Source organism: Dromiciops gliroides, chromosome 3 (genome assembly GCF_019393635.1).
Source record: "Dromiciops gliroides isolate mDroGli1 chromosome 3, mDroGli1.pri, whole genome shotgun sequence".
Classification (NCBI taxonomy): domain Eukaryota; kingdom Metazoa; phylum Chordata; class Mammalia; order Microbiotheria; family Microbiotheriidae; genus Dromiciops; species Dromiciops gliroides.
The window spans coordinates 564666948-564692965 of record NC_057863.1 but is presented as its reverse complement, the minus strand read 5'-3'; the positions used below and the strand labels follow the sequence as shown (position 1 = coordinate 564692965).

Sequence of the window (26018 nt, the reverse complement as noted above, 5' to 3'; positions counted from 1 at the left end):
AATTATATATATATATATATATATATATATATATATATACATATACATATACATATATATACATATATATAAAATCTCTTTGACAGTTGCCTTAGACTTGTATATCATATAATGTAAAGCTGTTGTGACTCCCTGTGCCAAATTCCATATCACTTTGTTCAGTAATAAATACATTCAGCTAATAAGTGTGTACTAAGCACCTACTATATGCCAGGCACTGTGTTAAGTACCAGACTTTGCGGGGGTGGGGGGCGGTGGGGGGGGCGTGGGGGTGGGGAAGAGATCAACAGCTTCTTCTTGGTGAAATATTTTTCCAAGACCTTGAAACAGAGACTTCACTTCATATTCCATGCAGATCTCATGGTATTGCTCTGTTTCTGAAATAAGGAATCCTTCATTGTTCCATCTCATTGGACTTTCTGCCTTTGTGACTTGTGCAATCTGCAAATCCTCCAGCACCCCTGGAGACCTGCCTTGCTGCCACCCCAGTGCTTGACATATTTCTGTGCTGCTGAGCTGACTGCTGGATAGGAACTTGGTATGCAGGTCAGGGATGCTTCCCAGCATGGGTATCACAATGTAGATTGGGGGAAAGGGGGCAGGGGAAAGGAAAGGCTAACAAGCTAGTGCAGCAGCAAAGTCATATTGGAAGATTTAATTAATTTGTAGCTGAAGACAGGGAGCCAGCCTTAGAATATTTTGCTTTACGTATGTGCCTGCTCAGGATTCACATGTGGTCACAGAACAGGCAGACTGGGGAGAAACGAATATGGTGTTTGTCAGTAAAGAAGAGCATTAAGAAAATGCGATTCTAAGTATTCCCTTACTGAACAGACTACTTTTGTGAGAAAGAACTTACCAGAGAGCAATTGATGACAAGGAAGACCTAGAGCCAGAATCTGCTGCTGGCTATGTCCCCTTCCTCACAAGCAATGTCAGACAATTGAAGAGAGCTAGGCATGACAATGGTGATAATGAGCATGAAGAGCTATAAGCAGATACTAAATCATTGAATATTTAGGATGAACATTTCCACCTCAGAAACCAGCAGATACTATAAACTCATGCTTGATTTATTATTCTGTTGATTGTCTAGACTTAAGAGAGTGAGAGTAAAAATGGTAAGAATGAAAACTAAACTTTAAAAATGTGTCCTGAATACATTCCCAATGAGTTGATTGCTTAACATGTGTGATCAAAGATGAAACTTTAAGATCAACCAGTAATAATAATAATAATAATAACAACAACAACAACAACAACAACAACTTATATATGACATTTGCTATATGCCAGGCACTATGCTAAGCTTTTAACAACTATTATCTTATTTGATCCTCACAAAACCCTGAGAGGTAGATGCCATTATTATCCCCATTTTATGGATGAGAGAATTGAAACAAACAGGTGAAATGACTTTCCTCGGGTCACACAGCTAGGAAGTGGGTCACAGAAATCCAGGGTAGGAATCCAGCCTAGGGAAATATCAGACTTGAGGAAAAAAGAGTGATCTTTGGGACTGACTTTTGGACTCCATGTCCAACAAAAGGATTCATCTAGCAATCATGCTCAATCTTAACATGAACTTGGTGGGACCATTACTTTGTAGGGACTGGGCAGTATTTGAAGCTTACTTATCCCCAAAATAAGGTGGTGGACGGGATAGTATGCCCTGGAAGCACTGGTGAAAATGATTGTACATGTATTCTTGCTATATCTTGGAAAAAATATCTCTTTGTAAAGTGAATTAATGTTCAGTAATTTAATTATTTTCTTCAGACAGCTTTTTAATCTCCTTTTGCATTTGACTTTTCAAGCTTTTGACTTTTTTCACATGACTTTCCGGCATTGCTATCATTTCTCTTTCCATTTTTTCCTCCCTTTCTCTAAATATTCCTTCTATCTCTCCTACTTTCTCTTCAAAGTCCCTTTTGAGAGCTTCCATGGCCTGAGACTAGTTCATATTTTTCTTGGAATCTTTGGATGTAGGGGCCCTGAGGTTGTTTCCTCTTTTGAGGGTGCACCTTGATCTTCCTTGTTGCTGAAAAAAACTTTCTATAGTTCTCAACTTTCTTTGCTTGATCATCTTGCCATCTTTTACTTGACTTTTCACTCCCCAGTGGGGGGCCCTGCTTCTAGGCTACACTACTGTCCCCAGCTTCAGAGAATCCCAGGTGTTTTGGTTTGAGGAAGGGCAGGTTTTTCTTTTGTCTGGCCTGTTCTCTGGCTCAAAGATAACCTCAAGAAAACGTACTAAATAACCAACCAGCAAAGCTTTCTGTGGTGTGGTTCTTAGTTTCGACGAGCCTGCACCCCTTCTCTACCTGGGCCTCCTGCCTCTCAGGATTAATTCTTGGTTCCCCACTGGTGCGGGACAGCCAAATTCCTTCCTAGGTCCCGCCGAAAGCCCTGCACTTAACCCCCCCCCCCCCGGCCATCCATTCATCTCTTTCACCCAACTGCAAGCTCAGTTCCAGAAGATGCTGGTACTGCAGCTGAATCAGAGGTTCAGGGATTAAATTCCTCTGGTGTGGCATGTCTGGGGTCTCTCAGTGCAATCACGAGGTTGGACTTTACTCACAGCTCAGCATGGCCCCTTTAGTCTGTCTATGGCTGGAAAATAATCTCAGTCCATATTTTGGGGGGGTTTCTGCTCCAGGCGTTCTTTTATTGCTGTTTTTAAGGTAATTGTATTGGGAGGTCTGTGCGTGTAATATCTTTCCTCTACTATCTTGGCACTACCCCCTAGGTTGATTAATTTAAATGAACTGCTAGACAAGTTGTTGGCTCCTAAAAATGAAAGAATTCAGCTTGGAAACTGTTAAGTTGATGGTATTAATGAAGAGATATTGCAACCCCTCAACCTCACCTTCTAGAATGAGGGATGATGTAGTAGTCCTACTTCCAGTAGAAAGGGCCAGAGCAGAACACAACTTTTTGACCCAGTTATTATATTGCTAGTCTTTTGTGGAAAGAAATGACTTACCTGTATAAAAATATTTATAGTGTAACGATTGGAATAACGCCACCTGCTGGATACTTACTGTAGAAGAGTTCTGCCCATGAAGGGAAGGTCTTTGAGGGCAAGACCAGGAGTCTTTTCTTTGGCGGGGAGGAAGTGACGTGGACTAGGGGGAGGAGGGAGGAAGAGACAGGCGCTCAGTCTGGGGCTCTTTCCTTTGGACTCTGGCGGAGAAGGGAGCTAGAAATGTGCTCTCCCTTTTATAGATAGGAATCTAGGCCTTTCTCTCTCTCTCTTTACCAAATTCTTGTTTTCCTTAATAAATGCTTAAAAGCCTAACTCTTGCTAAAGCTTATAATTTATTGGCGACCACTCATTAGATATTTTAGACAGACTAGCTAGAATTTTAACCCTTAACAATAGTTATACTATTACTCAAAATGCTCAAAAGGATCTTTCATTTCATTGATGTGAATATTACCATGAACAGTAAACATTGAAACCCATCTATGCCTGCCACTCTTGTCTATGTTATTCCATATGTAACCAGATGAGAATCATGTAATATACAGAGTACCTTCCTCACTTTCTCTTGACATTTTGAAGATGCCAATGGAGTATGCAGGTCATGCAATGGTTATCCCTCACTTTTAATACATGAGCACTATCTTCTTTTTGATCACGTATTTCTCTGATTATATCTTTCCCTCCATTTCTCCCTCATAGTTTTACACACACACACACACACACACACACACACACACACACACACACATATACACAAATGGGTTTCCTATGTATTACCTTCTAAATAAGACTTAATTTTAATGCTTCATATACTTTTCAGATATTTTCTTTGACTCAAGCCAACAACAAAAATAGAACATTTCATTGTTATCACTTTATATGTACATTAATGTTATTGTTATGTTGAGCTTTCATTTCAGGGCTTAGTCTGGGTCATTAATGGGGCTCTGATATTTTCTGTGAGTAACCTAGCCAACCATATTAATGATTGTAGTTTCTCTTTGGGTAGGGGAAAACATGTCTAGAAAAACCTGTGTCTTCTGGTTAAAGAATATTTGAATGCATTTAACATATTAATTTTCAGTGGATTATTAACATGCTTTAAAAATGATGAATAAAAAGTAGCACAGTGACCATATTGATGGCCTCCCTTGGATAAGACCTAGGTTCTAATTCTGCCTCTGACACATAAATGCTGAGAAAAATGCTTGGTACATAGTAGGCACTTAATAAATGTTTCTTGACAAACAAAATAATTAAACATCTGAAAAGCTATTAAATCTCTCAGTACCCCAAGGAAGTTTATAATTCTCTAAAGAATTGAAGAATTGCTTGTCCTGCATTTGTGGACTTCATTTCTAGATCAGGAATTACCTATGCTAATGAAATCAATACATGAGACTGGGGGGGGGGGGCGGGATGGGGAAGTAGTAGATTAAAAACAAATATGGAGGGGGCAGCTAGGTGACACAGTGGATAAAACACCTGCCTTGAATTCAAGAGGACCTGAGTACAAATCTGACCTCAGACACTTGACACTTACTGTCTGACCCTGGGCAAGTCACTTAACCCTCTCTACCCACAAGAAAATAAAAACAACAACAACAACAACAACAAATATGGAATTATCTATATGAGGTCATTCAAAGGAAGGTCAGCATAATCAGAAGAATGTTAAACATTGAAGCCAAAATATTATACCACAAATAAAGCTAGAACTGAAAGAGATTCAGATAAACTTTCAAAGGGACATAGAACAAAGTTTGGTAAACTTTAATAATTTGTTAAATTTTATTTTCTTAAAATGGATAATGTGTCATGTTTATGTTTTTGCATGTGATATAAATCTTCATTTTGTAGGTTTATTTGGTTGTTTTTATTCATGATCATTAAGTTTATAACAACACAATGAAAAGTCTAACTCTGGGGCAGCTAGGTGGCACAGTGGATAGAGCACAAGCCCTGGAGTCAGGAGGACCTGAGTTCAAATCCGACCTCAAACACATAACACTTACTAGCTGTGTGACTCTGGGCAAGTCACTTAACCCCAATTGCCTCACAAAAAACCAAAAAACCAAAACAAAACAAAAGTCTAACTGCCCCAATCAGATCTTTATAAAACTCCTCAATTAAGTAAATATGTATGAAGTTCTCTCCCTTCAAAAAGCTGACATTTTGCAGTTCTCTTGCTTGGTGATTCTGTTGCATCAACCTCAGTGTACCTTTTGGTGTGCAGAATAAGACATAAGCAAGCAGTTGTTTCATGATATTCATCCACAACACTTGGTACAAAATAGGTCCTTTATTTCATTACTCAAAAAGTGCAGGAAGTTGGGGCAGCTAGATGGTGCAGTGGATAGAGCACCAGCCCTGGAGTCAGGAGTATCTGAATTCAAATCTGGCCTCAGACACTTAATACTTAACTAGCTGTGTGACCCTGGGCAAGTCACTTAACCCCAATTACCTCACTTAAAAAAAAAGTGTAGCAAGTCAACAAGAAGAACATAAGATTCTGATCAATGAGGACAAATGAGTTGATGAAGTAGACAAAATGGGAAATTTTGTTGGAATTGATCACTCCATTATGGTTCTCAGTAGATAGATAATGAGGAGGATGGGATGGTCAGTGGAGCTAGTCAGGTAATGACTGCCCTGTAGATCACAATGCCATAGATTTTAGGATAAAAAATTAAATAATTAAGAGAAAGACTTGTTAGGAGTCTATGACCCCAGGGGCAAGTAGGTGGTGCAGTGGATAAAGCATAGGCCCTGGAGTCAGGAGGACCTGAGATCAAATCTGAACTCAGTCACTTGAAACTTACTACCTGTGTGACTCTGGGCAAGTCACTTTACCCCTATGCCCCACCAAAAAAGAAAAAGAAAAGAAAAGAAAAAGATTCTATGACCCTAAATGCTACACAAAGTTAACCTAAGGAGAGGATGGGAAGCTGTCAAGAAAACCTTTTTTTAATGGAACAAATTTTAAATAGATTTTCTTCTCCAGGAAAAAAACAAAATGAAACAAAACACACCACATTTTCACTTGTTTACAGTACTGATAAAGTACAATTTTATTTGTTTATCTCCCTCTGCACAATTCAGGTATTCTCAGTGTTGACATCTCAAATGATTACAAAAGAGAAAACAAGCTGGAGCTGATAAATAGTCCTGATTCCCAGATATATTCTCAGTCTATCAAGGCCCAGAAAGCCTGCTGACCAATGCTGATTTTTAAAGCTATACCCAGAAAACAGAAGCAAGGATGGATAGCTAAGTATGAATACAAGGGACCTCAAATGACACTGTCAGGAATACAAAAATTCTGAATGGACAGGCTTGTGGTGAATGCTAAGGAACAAAAATAAAGGCTCTTAAAAGTTTTAAAAATATGTTGGGATTGGGAAGATCAAGAAGTAAATGGAACTACTGTTTAGGGTGAATGGCTCAATAGCTAAAGGTGTTGAATTTGTAAGAGTTCAGAGAGAAGGGAGGAGGAGGAAGAAATATCAAACTCTTATTTGTTCTGATTTTTCTCCTTCCCCCAGAGATAATGAAGTTTGGGTACAGAAGAACACAACAAAAATGATTACGGTCAACTTGAAATCCATAGTAAGAGAAGAGATGCTACAAGAGAAGCATTGCACAACCTTCAAAGAACTAAAGTCACTACCATCAAAAGAACTGTATTCTGGGATACTCCCAAAAATCACTACTGTAATTGCCAAGTCAATGTAAATAAGCTCAGCAAGCTCTAGAAGAATAGAAAGGTGAGGGAGTACTGAAGACAGAAAAATGGCTTGATTTTCAAAAAAGAGAGACATGAGGGTGCTAAATTAAAGTACCACCTCAAGTTCAAATTACAAGTTTAAATTTAAAAGCACCCATTTGCCTAAATACACTACCCACAACTAATGTTTCTTTTGTGAAACTTTTGTCACAACAAAGGGCTGCTGTGTATTCATTATATGCCATAACTCTCAATGATTTAATGCACCTAAAATTATGTAGAAACTTTAAGATGATAAGTAAATGTCAATTATTGTTTATTAATATGGTCGATGCTCTGGAGCTACTCTTCAAATTCCCAGTCCCACTGGCAAATCAAATCTATTTAGGGCAGCCATCATATATTGCCTCATGGTTTTATGGCTTACACTGAGGGGAATAGATTTTTATTTTTTTAATCTAATGCTCATGAGCTCTAACTAGTGGGCTCTGCCCATGATTATCAGTTTATATCAATTAGTCAGGCATACATACAATTAACCTTTAGAAATGTATTCTTCTAATATAGTTGATAAGAATATCTTCCCTTCCAATGTTTTATAATACACTCTTACTCCTGTAGGATGAAGTCCAGGGGAAAGTTGGCTCAAGTGTAGAAAGTGAATAAGTCAAAGCAAGTAGCTTACAGCTCCAGGAAGTCCTTTTCTCCCCAGATAATTGGAGTTAAGTGACTTGAACAAGGTCACACAGTCATTAAATGTCTGAGAATGGATTTGAACTCAGGTTCTCCTGATTCCAAGATTGGTGTGCTATCCACTGCACCTAACCTTTCTTTTTTCTTCCTCAAGATATTCCCATTTGTTATGGTGTAGCTTTTTGACTAGGTTCTTTATAGAATCAAATCTATCTTTCCTCATTTTATCCAGTTGTCCTTTCCTCCTGAAGTAGACATTTCCATTAGGTGGGCATTACTAATATGTCAGTGAAGAAGTACAGACTTCTGTCCTCTTAGGTTCATGAGGTTCTCCTCTGACCCAAGAGAGTGGGACCAAGAGTTCTCCCATCAAAGTTCTTCATAATAAGGGCTTTGCTCAAAACTTCCTTTATTCTGTCAGATGCTCAAATCCTCAATTCTAAATGAACTTCCTGGTAGTGTACAGATTCCATAGAACATGACTAAGAAGTCCCTTAACCAATTTGAACACATTTCTTGAATAAAATTCCTCCAGTTCATCCAATGGCTTTCAAGAGCATCTAAATTGGTCAATGACTTTTTTCTCCCTGTCTACAGTCAATTATTAATCAATCGAATGCAGATATCTTCTCACCTGAAAAAGATATCAGGGTATAGAATCTTCTCATTTACTTTAAATGAGGATTGGGATTATTTAGTTGATTCAAAGACACCCTCTCTCCCACCCATTACCTCCAGGATTAATTATATAATCCTCTTTTTGTTATTTAAGGCCTGTTGTAACCTATTGGCCTCCTATCTTTCCAGGCTTCTTGCCCTTTGCTCCCCTTCCCATAGTCTGTAATCCAATAACACTGCCAAATATAGTGTACCTCTAACAAAATAATCTATCTCATGACTTCAGGAATTTTCACTGACTGTTCCCTATGCTTAGAATAGTCTTCCTCACATCTGCTCTTGGATTTCCTGATTACCTTCAAGCCCTGACTAAAATCTTACCTTCATCGGGGCAGCTAGGTGGCACAGTGGATAAAGCACCGGCCCTGGATTCAGGAGTACCTGAGTTCAAATCCAGCCTCAGACACTTGACACTTACTAGGTGTGTGACCCTGGGCAAGGCACTTAACCCCCATTTCATGGCCAAAAAAGAATAAAATAAAAATGTTGCGTTCTGCAGAAAGTCTTTTCTTGCCCATATTAACGTTAGTGCCTTCACTTTGAGATTATTTTCCATTAATACTGAATTTCTATTGGTTATTTATTTGCATGTTGTCTCCCCACAAAGATTGGGAGCTTCTTAAGGGCAGGCTCTATTTTGGGCTTTCTTTGAATCCCTAGTGCTCAGCACTGTATCTGGCACAAAGTAAGGACTTCATAAATGCTGGTTGACTTGCTGGCTAACTGTACTATTGTTCCTTCAACTCTAGTGTTTGACAGTCAATTCGTAGCTGATTTGAGGGAACACAGGATCATAGATTTGGAATTAAAAGAGACCATTAATAACATTGAGTCAAATCACCTCATATCACATGTGAAGAAACTGAAGCACTGATAGGTTATATCACTTGCTTAGGTTCACACAGTTTGTAAATGACTGAGGTAGGATTTGAACTCAGATTGTTCTGACTCCAAGTCAAGCAGTACTTCATCCGTTATTCCATGCTGCCTCAAAAGAATCCTCTCAGAATGGAACTTAGAAATCTAGAGAACCAATGTGAGTACAAATGCCATAGATTGGTTCTCTATGCCCAAGAAAGATTTAGGGTATGTAGGAAAAGTGAACAGATGCAGATGTTAAATGAGCAGCTTATGGAGGGTATGGCATTGAAAACCCATTAAGACGGAAATGTGGGGCAGCTAGATGGTAAAGTGGTTAGAGCGCCAGCTTTCAAGTCTGAAGGATCTGAGTTCAAATTCAGCCTCAGACATTTGCTAGTTGCATAACCTTGGGAAAGTCACTTAACCCAGCTTTCTTCCCAAAAACAAGGAAAAAGGGAAAAAAAGGCAAAAGAATTGTGTAACAAACCTTAACTTCCTTTAAAATGGACAGGATTCCAACATAGGTATCTAGTCACAGCAATAACAATAATAGAATTTATTAGCCTGCACTATTATTAGCCTAATTAACACTGCATTATTAGCCTAAGCAATTTACAAAAGTTATGTCATTTGTTGCTCACAACAACCCTTGGAGATGGGTGATAGTTATCCCCATTTTACATTGGAGGAAACTGAAGCAAACAGAGGTCAAGTGATTTGTGCAGGGTCACACAGATCATAAGATCATAAGGCAGCATTTAATCTCAGGGATTCCTGACTCAAAGTCCAGCATTAGCATTGATTTTGACTAAGCTTGAAGAAAAAAACAAACAAACACACAAACAAAACAAAACAAAATGAATCATTTTGAGAGAGTTACAAGTAAATTTCAAATTTATTAAATTATTTTTAAACACACAGTCTTGTTATGTTCATTTTAAAAGTATTCCTTGCCCCCATCCTAGTCAGGTGACTATGGGTAATCTAGGGTAGAACAAATGTTGATGCCAAATCATTGGTGAAGGAACAAACTGACCCATTTAATTATCCATGCCAAGAATTAGGCCTAGCAAAGTAGAGAAATAATTTAGCTTATGTTCTGTACTTATTTCTCTATCTCTTATTTCTTAATCACAATGAAAAGCATGATTAATGTGTCACAGAGAAGACTTCTAAATAACCATAATTGTGCCAGTGTATTTCACTGTCACTTCTACCAGGAGAGATATCATTTCTCTTAGAAGTAGAGAATTTAAGATTTAGAAATGATCTTAGACAATGCCTGGTACAGCCCCCTCATTTGGAGACAAGGCAGTGTAATTGGAAAGAACACTGGACTTAGAGATATTGGACTTGGGTTTGTCCCCTATCTTGAATACTTAACCCTCTGTATGCCCTTGGAAAAGGCATTTGATTTCTTTGTGCTTTAATTTTTCATATGTAAAATGGGCCTAATACTTGTATCTCCTTCCTCACAGGGTTATCGTAGAGAAAAAAATTAAGAGCAGTCAGTTAAAATCCTAGCTCTATGGTTTACTTTTCCTGGCACCTAAGATAAGATAGTTCATCTCCCTAGACCTAAATCTTTTCATCTGTAAAATGCAGAACTTCACTATATGACCTCTGACATCCCATAGAGTTCTAAATTCTATGAAAGAAGTCTATAAAACCATAAATTGCTATGTAAATATGTATTATTGCTTTTTTTGTCCAGTTGTTTTTCAGGCATGTCCAACTCTTTATGATCCCATTGGGGGGGGGGGTTAATTGGCAGAGATATTGAAGTGGTTTACCATTTTCTTCTCTAGGACATTTTACAGATGACAAAACTGAGGCAAACAGGATTAAGTGACTTACCCAGAGTCAAAGAGCTAATTAGGGTCTGAAGTCAGATTTGAACACAGGAAGAAGAGTCTTACTGATTCCAGGATGACTCTATACACTGAGTTAACTAGCTGAAAATTATTTTATAGAGAAGGTAACTTAAAATCAGATAAATGATGTGAGTTGCTCACTGTGCACAACTAATCAGTGACATAGCTGGGGCCAGAATTCAGCTTTTCATACATACATAAGTACATATACACATATGTACGCATGTATGTATCCATTTGTGTATTGTATTGGTTGGTATACATGTATGTTTTCATCTATCTGCTAGTTATATTGATTATCTCTTATCTATATAATTTATTTGGTATTTTTCAGGTACTTCAATTGTTCTTTGTCTATATGTTATAGAAACAGCTTGGCTGGCATAGTGGAAAAAAAGAGATGGCCTTGGATCCAGAAAGACATAGTTTCAAATCTCACCTTTGCCACATATTGACTTTGTTATTCTGGGTAAGTCAAACCCCTCTCAGTACTGTCTAAGACTGTCAGGTACATATGCAGTGCTGAAAAGAAAAGAGTTTCTTTATCCAGGGGTTCCCTATATGTATGAAATCACAAGTCTAGTCCATATACTATCTTAACTATTAGCTGTGTACTTTGGTTATTTATCAATAAACCAAGATGCATTTCTTAAGGACCTATTATGAGCCAGTCTTTCAGGTTACAAGGAAAATAATGAACCAGCCTCAGCCCTTAAGGAGTTTCCATTCTGTAAGGGGAATTGGCATATACATATGTAATAATATATAATACTAATTCAAAGAAGATACAAAGTAAGCTTGGAGAGGAAAGTGCAACAAGCCAAAGGAATTAAGACCTTATCCAAGTATTACTTTAGTTGTGCCTTGAAGGAAGGTGGAGACTATAAAAGGCAGAGATGAGAAAATAATAAATTTTAGCCAAAAGTGGTAGCCTTTACAAAAGCCTGCAGACAAGAAACAGAATGCTGAATTCAACATTAGAGAAGAGCTGATTTAATTTTTATATACTCTATTATGTAATAGGATATTATATTGCTATAAAAATATGAGAATTTAAATAAAGATTGAAAGACCTGGGTGACGTGATGTTAAAATAAGATCCATAAAATCAGAACTTTATGTACACTGACTACATTTCTACTTGATTCTAGCCAGAATAGGCCAAGAAGCAAACACACAAAAAAGCAAGAAAAACAAACAAATAAAAAACCACACAAAACCAAAACCAGAAAAACTTGAAAAGGGAGACAGAGCAAAGACTTAAATATAAAAATACTTATAACTTGTATGTTAATATTTGGTTCCATTTGGCTAAATCATAAGGGTTTGTATAAGATCTTATTTTGAATTTTTCTTTGTTTATTTTTGTTGGGAGGTATCAGGTCCCTATTATTTGTTCTGTTGTGTATAACCTTGTTATTGATGACTTATATGAAGGCTAATATGTTATGATTCTCTGGTAAAAAGTACAAATCTAAGTGTAACTAAGAGGTTGAATGACATAATAGGGCTAGAGGAAAAATTCAGACTTACACAATGAGCTAAATTTAAGAATATTAAATGTAATAGAGATAAATGTAATGTCCTACACTTGAGTTAAAGCAAATCAGCCATACAAGTGCTGAATTGGAGAGATGTGTCTACATAACTATTCATGTGAAGAAGAAAAGAAAAAGAATTGAGAGATTCATTGAATTACAATCTCAATATAAATCAATGGTGTGACAGGGCAGAAAAAAAACCCAACTTTATTTTTTATTAGTTGTTCATGGTATTCAGTATATTCATGTTCATGGTATTCAGTAACTTCAGTTAGTAAGATAATTGAAGAATTGTTTGAAATTTTATACATGTAGTTCTTTCTTATATAATATGGAAATTTACAACTATTGACATATATGTACATCCATATATGGATGTATGAGTATATATTAGAAATTTTATATCATGTTATGTTATATGTGATATGTGATATATGATATACATACCACATACATAACACACATATATTAGCCTATGTTATACACATATATTAGGCATAATATCTATCTATTAGCAAAAATTGGGTCCTCTGAGGATTTTATCCATAGGGCTATGCTTTGGAGCCCTAATTGAGGAGGGCACAAAGGGAATCCACTAGCAAAACATTACCACTGTACTCTGTTTTTTGTCAAGAAACCAGAAGCTGTCTTCTGGACCCAAGGGCACCTGTAGCACCTTACAAAGCAGGTAGTGATACAAATGTATGGTGCTATATCTTCTTGACATCAATTGCTTAATAACTATACATGATAAGACATGTCCAGCATAATTGTGAAAACCACAAGTTTTAAGAAACAGTCCCCATTTCTAACTTTAAGAGGATAATAGATTGTGCTCAGAGGTTTTATATTCCTTCTTTATATTTGTTGCATCACTAATTAGATGAAGGATTTGAACTTCCTAAAAAGAGCGCAATACACAATCCCTTAAACATTTTCACATTCTCTGGAAATATGAATGGCAGCACATTATAAAACTTTAAAATTGCAGCCCCTTGGACTTCTACTGGTGAGATGACAGAGTGAGGAAGGAACCCTCTGGAACTCTCCCAAATTTCCCTTCCAAACCAAAAAAAAACCCAAAAAAACAAAAACAAAAGTCCTGCCTCTGAATTGTTCCAGGTACAGAGAAGCAGCCTGCCAACCCAGCAGGAAAGGGCTATTTTACCTGGGTGGGAGGGAAATTAGGTCTAAGAGCAGCAGCAGCAGCAGCAGCAGCAGCAGTACCTTCTGAACTCATTGCAGGGAGCCTGAAGCAGGGTTCAGAGCCTGGGGAAATCCACCAGTGAGTTTCTTCCCTCCTGCAAACCAGCAGTCCCCAGGCAAGTGAGAAGTTTGGGCAGCATAGCAGGGACCCTTACCACCTCACCTCCAGTTCAGATTAGCAGGAAGGCCTTGACCCCACTGCTGACCAGTAGTGAAGCCCTACCCAAAGTTGACCAACAGCAAATTACCACCTTTGTGACCTATCAGCATAGATACTCTTTTTCTATAGCAAACCAACAGCAGGGGGTTCCAACTCTTGGGCAGATCTGCAACAAATTACTCCTCCAGGGCCTGTTAGCAGAGTGACTCAGTTACTCTAGAAACCCAGTAGCAGGGCCCCAACCCTTGGGTAGAACAGCAACAAGATCTCTCCTCCAGAGCCAGCCACGAGAAAGACTCTGTTAAGTTTAGCAACCCAACATTAGTACATCACTTCTTGAGAAGGACAGCCCACACCCACAGGAAGCCAAAAAGTAGGACCAACATTCCACTACCAGTCAGAAGGGAAGCTTACTTTACAGAGGAAGCAAATGGCTAAGCCCTGAAGCCCAGTGAAAGCCACCAGTAAAACCCACAGCCTCACCACAAAACCTTGAGACAGTGCAAGGATAGATAGAGCCCAATTCTCTCAAAAGCACCAAGTCACAAAAAAGACATAAAAATGAGCAAAAAAAATTAACTATTGAAATTTATTATGATAATAGGGAAGATCAAGGCATAAACTTAGAGGACAATTGTAACAAAATGGATACAGGTGAAGCTTGAAAGAAAAATATAAATTGGTCTCAGGCCCAAAAAGATTTCATGGAAGAGTTTCAAAAGGACATTAAAAAGCAAATTGGAGAAGTAGAAGAAAAATTGGGGAAAGAAATAAAATTAATGCAAGAGAATCATAGATGAGAAAAGAGTCAGTAGCATGGGAAAAGATATACAAAAATTTACTGAGGAAAATAACTCCATAAAAAATAGAATTAGCCAAATGCAAAAGGAAGTTCAAAAGGTCACTGAAGAAAATAATTCTTTTGAAATGAGAATTGAAAAAATAGAAACTAATGACTCTATGAGACATCAATATATAATAAAATGCAGTAGCTAGGTGGCACAGTGGATAGAATACCAACCCTGTAGTCAGGAGGACCTGAGTTCAAATCCAGCCTCAGACACTTAACACTTACTAGCTATGTGACCCTGGGCAAGTCACTTAACCCCAATTGCCTCACCAAGAAGAAGAAGAAGAAGAAGAAGAAGAAGAAGAAGAAGAAGAAGAAGAAGAAGAAGAAGAAGAAGAAGAAGAAGAAGAAGAAGAAGAAGAAGAAGAAGAAGTAGTAAAACTTCTCATTGGAAAAAGAACTGAACTAGAAAATAGATCCAGGAGAGATAATATAAGAATTATTAGACTACCTGAAAACTATGATAAAAAAGCCTCAACAATAACTTTCAAGAAATTATGAAAGAAAACTGCCCTGATATATTAGAATCAGAGGGCAAAATAGAAATTGAAAGAATCCCCTGATCAACACTGAAATTTGATCCCAAAATGAAAATTTCCAGGAACATCATAGCCAAATTTCAAAGCTTGCAGATCAAGGAGAAAGTATTACAAGCAGCCAAAAAGAAACAATTCAAATATTCTGGAGCTACTGTTAGAATTACACAGGGTATGTAAGCTTCCAAATTAAAGAGATTAGAATATAATATACTAGAAGGCAAAGGAGTTAGGTTTACAACTAAGAATCACCTCCCCAGCAAAATTAAATATATAACCTTTCAGGGGAAAAATAGACATTTAGAGAAATAGAGGACTTCTAAGCATTTCTGATTAAAAGAACAGAATTGAATAAAAATTTTAAATTCCAAATACAAGACTCAAGGAAAACATAAAAAGGTAAAAAGAAACCATAGGGGGCGGCTAGGTGGCACAGTGGATAAAGCACCAGCCCTGGATTCAGGAGTACCTGAGTTCAAATCCGGCCTCAGACACTTGACACTTACTAGCTGTGTGACCCTGGGCAAGTCACTTAACCCTCACCCTCATTGGATAAAAAAGAAATTACGTGGAAGAAGGAGGGGGGAATTGAATGGGGGTAAATTGTCCCACAAAAAAGAGGCATGAAAGAACTATTATAATTGAGGAGAAGATGGGGGTAGTGATGGCAGGCAAAGATTAAACCTTACTCTCATCAAAATTTCCTCAAAGAGGGAATAACATGCACACTCAGTTTGATATAGAAATCTATCTTACCCTATAAGGAAGTTAAAAAGGGACAGGAAAAATATAGGGGAGAGAGGGAACTGAAAAAAGGAAGGCAATATTGGAGAAGGCAGGAATCAGAAGTAAACCACTTGTGAGGAGGAAAAGGGTTTGGGGTAAGAGTGGGGGGATAAATAGGAAAAAATAGCATGGAGGGAAATAAATGGTTAGTTATCATAACCAGAAATGTGAACAGAATGAACTCACCCATTAAATGGAAGAAGATAGCAGAACACATTTGAAGCAGAGAGATACACAGGGGCTCAACACAAGGATTTGGAAAATAATCTATTATGCTTGAGCTGAAGTAAAGAGAGCAGGGATAGCCATCATGATTTCAGACAAAGCCAAAGCAAAAATAGATCTAGTTAAAGGAGATAAATAAGGAAACCATATCTTGCTGAAAGGTACCACAGACAATGAAGTCATATCAATACTTAATATATATGCCTCAAATGGTATAGCATCTAAATTTTTGAAGTTGAAGGAGTTACAGGAGGAAGAAGATAATAACACTATGCGAGTGGGGAACCTTAACCTTCCCCTCTCAAAACTGGATAAATCTAACCAAAAATATTAAACAAGAAAGAAGTTAGGATAGTTAGGTGGCACAGTGAATAGAGTACTGGGCCTGGATTTAGGAGGATCTGAGTTCAAATCTGGCTTGACACTTATAAGATGTGTGACCCTGGGCAAATCACTTAGCCCCAATTGCCTCACCAAAAACAAACAAACAAACAAACAAACAAACAAATGAATGAATGAATAAATAAATAAATAAATAAAGAAGTTAAGGAAATGAATAAAATTCTGGAAAAGTTAGATAGGATAGATCTCTGGAGAAAACTGAATGAGAATAGAAAGGACTATACCTTCTCAGCAATACATGGCACCTACAAAAAATTGACTATATATTATGGCATAAAAACCTCACAACCAGATGCAGAAAAGAAGAAATAGTAAACACATCATTTTCAGATTATAATGCAATAAAATACATTCAATAATGGACAATTGAAAGAGAGGTTAAAATTCAATTGGAAATTAAATAATATGATCCTACAAAAATAAGTGGGTCAAAGAACAAATATAGAAACAATTATTTCATTGAAGAAAATGAGAATGATGAGACAGCATATCAAAATTTATGGGATGCAGCCAAAGTGGTACTTAAATCCCTCATTGCTTACATTAATAAAATAGAGAGAAAGCAGATCAACAAATTGAGCATGCAAGTAAAACAAACAAAAAAACTGGAAAATTAACAAATTTTAAATCCCCAAATAAATTGGAAATCATGAAAATCAAAGAAGAGATTAATAAAATTGAAAGTAAGAAAACCATTGCATTAATAAATAAAACTAGAACCTGGTTTTATGAAATAAAATAAAATAAAATATTTGATTTTAAAAAGGGAAGAATAAAACCAAATTACTAATATCAGAAATGAAAGGGATGAATTCACTACCAATGAAGAGGAAATTAAGAAAATAGTTAGGAACTATTTTGCCCAAGTATATGTCAATATATTTGATAATCTAAGTGAAATGGATCAATATCGACTAAAATACAAATTGCCCAGTTAATAAAAGAAATAAAATACTTAAATAACCCAATTTTAGAAAAACAAATTAAACAATCCCCCAATGAACTTCCTAAGAAAAAATCCCCAGGACCAAATGGATTCCCAAGTAAATTCTAAGAAATATTTAATTTATATAGTATTGGTGTTCTGAGGAAAAGGCTATTTTGTTGGAAATCTATCATCTCTGCCTTTTAGTTTTTCCCCTATGGCATTAACAAGGTAAAGTTCATTAGGTATCCTTCATTAGACAACTGATGGCAGATGCAAGCCAACTTCAGTAACCCCCAAAACAGTGATCTTATTATGGGAAATTTGGTCTTCCTTTAGAACATTAACAGCTGATACTTAACAGTTCCCACTTTGGAAATGGAGAAAACTCAAGTTTGAACAAAGTTGCTGGTCAGGCTGTGAGGGGTTCTCAATTGTAACTGCTGCTCTTAGACTTGTGTTGAATTCAAAACAGACAAAGAAGCAAAAACACTAAAATGATCTTAGGCTACTTTCCAGAGATAGTTGTGCTCTACCATGGTCAGAACATATCTTCAGACCACATTGAATTCTGAGCACTATAGTGATAAGTTGGAGAGTATAGAGAGCAAGAAGACTAGATGTTGAAGGGCTAAAGACAGATGTGTTAAAGGGAATGACCATGTTTGGCTTAGAGAAGAGAGAACTCAAAAGAATATATGATAGCTGTCTTTGGGGATTTTTCAGTACTGTCATGTGGATAAGATATTAGGCTTCTTCTTGACTTCAGAGAGAGTAACTATGGACAACTGTGACATAAAGGTAGATTTGAGATCAATAGAAGAAAGTTGTTTTTTTGTTTTAATGAAACAAATGACAAGTAAAATATTCTGCCTCCAATGATAATGAGTTCTTCATTCTTAGAGGTTTTCACACTGTTTGAAAGATGCTGACTTGTGGATGTGGTAAAAGGGAACCTTGCTCAGGAAGAATAATAGGCTATATGGCTTCTGAGGCTCATTCTGACTTTACTATTATACAATAATAAAAACTAATAGCTAGTATTTATATAGCATTGTAACATTTGCAAAACCACTTATAGCATTACCTTATTTTTCCTCTCCTATTCTAGGAGGTAGGCATTGCCACCATTTTACAGATAAGGAAACTGAGGCAGACCATCTAAATGATTTATCCCAAGTCACATAGCCATAAATAGCTATAAATGTCTGAGGCCATGCAAATATGATACTTTTTATCTTCCTTTAGGGTCCAGTACAGTGATTCCCCCATGGTAAGTACAAGTACAAAATTTGTTAAAATTAATTGAATTGTAGTCTTTAAGTGGCTAGGAGCATGAGGAATTGTCCATAAGCCAGGGGAATGGTATAATTTTCTAGATCTTCTTGCCAATCCCCCAGTCCTAAAAATGTTCAGAAGCCAGTTTGCCATCAATATGACCAAGCTTCACAATTCTTGTTTGATTGTGGTCAGTGCATAGGAGCCTTTTGTTTTATGATGTCTTTCTGAAGCTTTAACTTGTTACCTATGCCCAAGTCACATCCTGGGAGGAATGTATGAGTTAACTCTAACTTTCTGTCAATTTGTCTTATAAAGATGAACGAAATTAACATCCTGATCAGTTGTAGTTGTCCAAGGGGATCTAGCTAGGGCAGAGAATTGAAGCTGCAATTTTTTTCCCCCAGAATTATCTGTGTCCCTTCTTAATTTTGTATATTCCTATATTTATACAGCCCATAAGCTATAGTGACCAATTTCCCTGTTGTGATCAACTGTGGTTGAATTGCTAATGGTGCAGTGCTTAATACTTATTGATCCATTCCTTGGAGCACTGCAATGATTACCATAGTATTTTACTCATTCAGTATATTAACTTTATGAATCGAACAATCAACAAGAATTTTTAAAGTGACTTCTATTTGCCAAGCACTAAATCAGGTGCTGGGGATACAATGGCAATTAATAAAATATTCCTTATTCATAAGAAGCTTATATTCCAATGGAGGAGGATTTTAAAAAATAAAAGTATTTTTATTATTTTACATTTACAAGTAGGGATAGTTTTCAACATTTGTTTTCATAGGATATTTGGTTCCAAATTTTTCTCCCACCCTCCCTTCCCTCCCTCCTTCCCAAGACAGAAAGCACCAATGGATGAGTTCTTTTTAAAAAAATTTGTTTATTTGTTTATTCATTCACTCATTCATTCATTCATTCATTCATTCATTTGTTTGTGTATTCATTATTTATTTATGTTGGGGGCAATGAGAATTATATGACTAGCCCAGGGTCACACAGCTAGTTGGTGTCAAGGGTCTGAGGCTGGATTTGAACTCAGGTCCTCCTGAATCAATGGAGAAGTTCTAAAAAGGACATGTATGAGTATATTCAGAAGAAAACAAATACATGCAAAATAATTAAATACAAGGTAGGCTGAAAGGAATGGAATTAGTATTTGAAGAGATCTGGAAGGCTTCATACATGACCTGCATTCAACCCTTGGGTTATCTCTGCCAGGGTTGTTTATCTAAAAAAAGTGTTTGGTCTTATTGTAAATTCAGGATGATTCCAGTGTCATGTCACTGTCTTTATATCTTAGAGTTTGGAAATGTCAAGACCAAAGATTAACTGAATGGAAGACCAAGATGATATTTCTTACCTTGGTGTCCTTTGCCCAAAAAACAGCATACTTCGATGAATTAGTGGAAAGTAAGGAAATATTATGATGGGCCTCATTACAATTCCAGCCAATAAACCACACTTAGATACCACTGCCACATGTGAAGAAATGTCTTTGTCAATTCATTTCCTTGGACAGTTTTCAATTATAGATCTCTCAACATGGGTCAGGGCTGACTCACAACTATCCTACACTTCAGTTAGGTAAAGAACACGAATGGTGGCATAAATATCTAAGGAAAACAATATTGCATCAAGAAAACACAAAAGATAATGGAAGGTCCATAATGGATGCGAGCCTCAAGGGAACTATAAAAGGGTTTGGGGTAAAAAAAAAAGTGATATTCAGGGGGATAGAGTATATTGAAGGAATGTGCTACTTTCCATGTATGAGGATAGGCTTTGGAAAAAGGAGAGGTTTTATAAAATTATTATTATGGGAGATAACTTTTATAAATATCACAAACATTGATCATAAAAGCATAGGATAAAGATTTGTAACTGGAAGGAACTTAAGAGATCATTGAGTCCAACCCCCTTTATCTTTTTGGACATGAGGAAACTGAGGCAAAGAGAAGTGATGTGTACAGAGTAATATGACTAATAGCTCAGGAGCGTCTGAATCCTTTCATGATCTCTTAATGACCACTCAAATACCTTCTTTACATAGATTCATACATCCAGGACTTCTGAATTCTTTAGGTGGGGGGGTTGGCTTCTCTACCATCAACAATTGCAACCCATCTATAACATCTATTCTTATAGAATTACTTGAGGCTCAAAAAAGTTAAGTCGCTTTTGATATCTGAGGTAAGATCTATAACAGGTTTTCTGAGTATAAGAAGCAGCATGATGTAATGACTAGCGCTGCCCTTAGAGTTAAAACCTATGTGTAGATCCAACCTCGAATACATACTGTCTGTGTGATCCTGGCCAAATCACTTATCTATCTTAATCTCTAGGCAGCTCTCTAAGAATAAAAATTGAAGAGAAAGTGTAAAATTCCATTGGTACAGGGATTTTTCTCATATGGAAATCCCCTATATAATGAAATCATATATTCAGTCCCTGTCCCTATTACTGAGTCCAGGTACAATACTTTATTCACTATACCATGTTACCACAGTTAGGAAATTGAAAAAAGTAACAATTGAAAGATCCCCTTATGAAGAATAGTCAACTGACCTGTCCACAAAGGCATGGTGAAGAATAAAGATGGGATCATTAGCAGATCCTTGTACCTGGGACATCGTGCCATTCATATAGATGTGTAAAGCATTATGCATGGTGCTCTGAGATGCATCTGCTATGCCAGTAAGTGGGTTGGCAAAACCTGTGAATAAAATGAAAATTAAAGCATTCAGTTTTCTTTAATATCAGAAAACTCAAATTTACTTTTTAAATATCTATCACCTTTTTTCTCAATTTAAATTCATTTATTTAATTTATGGAATAAAACAATGATTTTCATAGCATAGTACAATAAAAAAGATAATTGCAAATGAAACCACAAATTCATTATGTACAACTTGCTATTCCTTTGAAATACACAATAAAATTATCATTTAAATTTCCTTCCTTTTCTTTTTTTCTCTTCCCCTTCACCTCATAGATGGCTATAATTACACACAAACACACACACACACACACACAGAAACACGTGTTTGCATATATATAGCTGTATATATGTATGTATATATATGTGTGTATGTAAAACCTATTTTATATACACTTCTATTTATCAGTTCTTATCAGTTCTTTCTCTGAATGAAGATAACACTTTCTTCATATGTCCTTTATACTTCATTTATAATAATAAAAATTAGTCACTAGCTCAAAGTCATTTTTAAAACAATATTGCTGTTACTTTATACAATGTTCTCTTGGTTCTGTTCATTTTGTTCTTCAATAATTTGTGCAAGTTTTTCCATGTTGTTTCCTAAGATTGCTCAGCTCATAATTTCTTATAGAAGAATAAAGTATTCCATCATAATCATATACCCAAAATTGTTCTGCCATTCCCCAATTGATGGGCATCTCTGCAATTTCCAGCTCTTTACCACCAGAAAGAGAGATGCTATAAACATTTTAGAACACATAAGTTATTTTCCTTTTTCCCTAATCATCTTTGGATGTAGATCTAGTAGTAGTATTTCTGGGTCAAAGGTTATAAGCAACTTAATAACTATTTAGGTATAATTCCAGATTGTTCTCCAAAATTGTTGTATTACTTCAACATTTCACCAAGAGTGAATTAGTGTCCTGATTTTTTCACATCCCCTCCATCATTTGAATCATTTTGACCAATTTATGATGTATCTCTCATATTTATAAACAGTTTTTTTGCATGCCATCTCCTCCATTAGAAAATTGGTGGACTTCTTGGAACAAGGACAGTCTTTTGCATTTCATTGTATCCCCAGCACTTAGCAAAGTGCTTGACATCGAAATAGGAACTTTGCCAATTGATTGAATAGTGGTCCAAGTAATCATTAGATAGACAATATAGAGAAGAAAATTTGAACTAACCATAACAATAAACTTCTTAATAATTCCAGATGTGGAAAGGAATATCATGGAGCTGGTGGTAGTGATGGCAATGGCTGGGACTATGAGAATAATTAGGAAGTCTATAACAAACTTGGAAGATCCCTTTTTGGGGGGATTGGTAATGTGTTGTTTAAAATCTAAATGTGGGTCCTAATCTGTCCCCCCCCCCAGTTTTTTCTGGGGAAGCTGGCTAAAATCACTAATAAATTCAGCAAGAGTTTAGGCTTTTAAAGATTTATTAAAATATATTATAAGTTAGTGAAGAGAGAGATTGAGAACAGAATCCTTATAGTATGGATCTAATTCAGTATGGCCAGAGAGAAAGAAACCAATTTCCTTTCCTAGCAGCCTAGATGAAATCTCTCACCACCAAGTCAGTGTCTGAATGACTAAAAGGGGCCCTCCTGTTCTCCGTCTGCCACCACGTGCCTATTCCTCATCCAAAAAGAGACTCCTTCCATGAGCAAGCATCCAATTCTGAGTTCCTCTCTCCCTCCCCCAAAGGGGAGATACTTCAAGCTGATTGGTTGAGAGTGGTCTCTTGCTGATGACAGTAGTACACTGCCTCTGAGAATAATGTCACTCAGGGCCAGTCAGGTGTGGTCCCCATCCAATCATCCCTAAGTAGGTACTTAGTCAGTTTCTCATTCTCACCCAATTCAAACAATACTAAATCAATCTTCAGTTGGGACCCCTGGGCATCTGCCAAATTCCATTATTTTATCACAGTAACAAGTAGGAATTAGCAGTCACAAAACCCACCTCAGACACTTATTAACTTTGTGATAACCAACCTCTCTAATCATTTAAACATTTAATCATTTAACCTCTCTCAGGATTATTTTGCTCATCTGTAAGGTAAAGGGGGTGGACTTGAGGGCTTCTACACTTCTATTCTCCTCTAAACATATAATTCTTTGACATCTATAATGAGATGTGCTGCTAGTATGAGAGAAAAAATAAAGTGTGATCAATCACTTGACTAACAGTTATAAATGCCCACTATGTTTGAGGCCCTGCACTAGGTTCTGGGAATATAAAAGAGTAAAAGCTTCATTATGTTAGAATTAAGATTGTTCTGCTAATGTTAGAAGTATTCAATATACTTTATTGAATTAAATTATTCTCCTAGCCAAATTCAGTCCAAAAAAAACCCACAACAAACCTCTCTGAAACTCTTCACTTTTACCTCATACCCAAGACTTTACTTTCCCAATATCAAAGATTTCATTCTGGAAGTCCCACCACCTCCAACTGAAGAACAGGTGCTTTCCTCTGGTCAAATTTTATTGCTCTAAGCTCCTGGGGGACAGAGTCTATTCTCCTCAGAGAATGCCATGTATGTAATGATCTCTAGCTCAGCAAATATATCTTAAGTACCATCATCCCAAACTCTGACATTTTGTCACTCTATGACTGAATCAGTCAGGTATGCCCCTCAAATCTTTCCTAAGTCTCTAATCTATTCACAGGGATTTATTCATTACCCCCAGAAGATGCCAGCATTTTCTGACACTATTGCTCAAAATGAGCCTGAAGCAGATTCTCCCTTCTCTGAACCAAAAGGGCATTTATATTCTGTATCACTCATTAGGCATTATTCTTGAAGCATCTCTTCTTTGTCTTTAACAGTCATTTAAACCCTGTATTATTATTTGACTTCTCACAGATAAATGCCTCGTCTTCAGTTAGATTTAAAGTTCTTTGAACATTGTTTTAAGCTCTTAAGAGTAATGAAGAATTGGAAGGCAGTGACCGTGTTATAATCAGGATTATTGACAATTCCTAGGGAGATGGAGTATAGTTTCAGGTCATTTCAGTAGCAGATGTACATTCTGGACTGTATCTGATTTGCCTAAATATCATAGATTCACCATTTTGGAAAGTGACATCCCATTCTCATTCATGTAAAGAAACATTTATTAAGAACCTATGCTAAAGGGCAGCTAGGTGGTACAGTGGATAAAGCACTGGCCCTGGAGTCAGGAATACCTGAGTTCAAATCTGGCCTCAGACACTTGACACTTACTAGCTGTGTGACCCTAGACAAGTCACTTAACCCCAATTGCCTCACCAAAAAAAAAAAGAAAGAAAGAAAGAAAGAACCTATGCTAAGCAGGGCAACCAGGGTATTTGTTAAAGTAGGTCTACCTAGGTTTTAAGACAGACTTGGTTTAAGCTTCACCTCTCACATATATATGACCATGAACAACATATTGAGCATTTCAAGATGTTAGATGATGATTCTCTAAGAATATTTTACAAAGAATTGCTGATCTAGATATAGGGGTGGAGAAATTTTCTTAAGAGAAAAATACCCTCACAAATGAAATCATAGGTCAGAATTGAAAAAATAAAAGAATGTATAAGGCACTCTCTTAATGAAAGGAAAAAGCAAAGATGAAACAGTGCTTGCCTTCAAAGAGCTTACATAATTCTCAGATAGAGTAGTAATAAACATAGCTTTAGAACATAATATGCAGGGTATTCTGGAGTAAACAGGAGGAGACAGATCACCTGCCCTTCCCACACTTCCTACAGAACACCTATGGGTTTGTTCACCACTCAGGAACACAGAAAAGCATCTACATAGGGAAAAATGACCCTGAAGATCTAGACAATTTAGTTATAGATTTCCTGAGGATCAGAGATTTGCTTTCATGGGATGTTCTCTCTATTTTGTTTCCAAATTTTCCCCAAAGTCAATGGAATTTTTACTAGAGTAAAGATCCTCTGATAATAGCAATTTTTATCCATCTCACTGAATAGTCTAGCAAAATGCCATGCATACATTCTGGTGAAAAAAAAGAGCATTATTGCTTTCTACTTCCTTTATCTAATATTGGTTATACCATGTTCTTTAGCTTTTCTGCCAAAGGACTATATCTTAAATAATTTAGTATCCATCAAATTTAGGATTTAATTTTAAAGTGACTGGAGATCAGAGTTCATGTCTTATACTCCTCATCTCATACAATGCTTACCATGATTATTTCATTATGCACAAATGTTCAACAATTTTTAAATTAATTGATTCATCAGACTTTCCTACTAAGATTAGAGAGGAAAAGACAAATTCCCTAGTACCTACATTCTTAAGGACTCAACTCTATTATAATTTTAAAAAATATATAAGGAAAAACTGAAGTCAGTGTGTATTCAAATGTTAAGGTTAAACATCTCAGTGATGAGTAACTTGTTTTTTAATGTAATGGTTCACTTTTTGGTCAAATAAATCATCTTTATGATTTAATCTCAATGGTTTTCAATACTGAGTTTATGCCACCTTTTGGAGGTAGCATAATGAGAAAAAATGCTAAAATTTTAAAAAGAAAA

The 26018-nt window shown here is 36.5% G+C and overlaps 1 protein-coding gene across 1 annotated transcript in view; it reads right to left on the bottom strand.

Moving 5' to 3' along the window:
- Nucleotides 1-26018, bottom strand: part of TYR (tyrosinase) — a 197312-nt gene that overhangs the window by 106688 nt on the left and 64606 nt on the right. The window contains exon 3 of the mRNA XM_043997194.1: nucleotides 21318-21465. Within this exon, the coding sequence (XP_043853129.1) occupies nucleotides 21318-21465 (148 nt within the window). The remainder of the gene's footprint in view (nucleotides 1-21317; nucleotides 21466-26018) is intronic.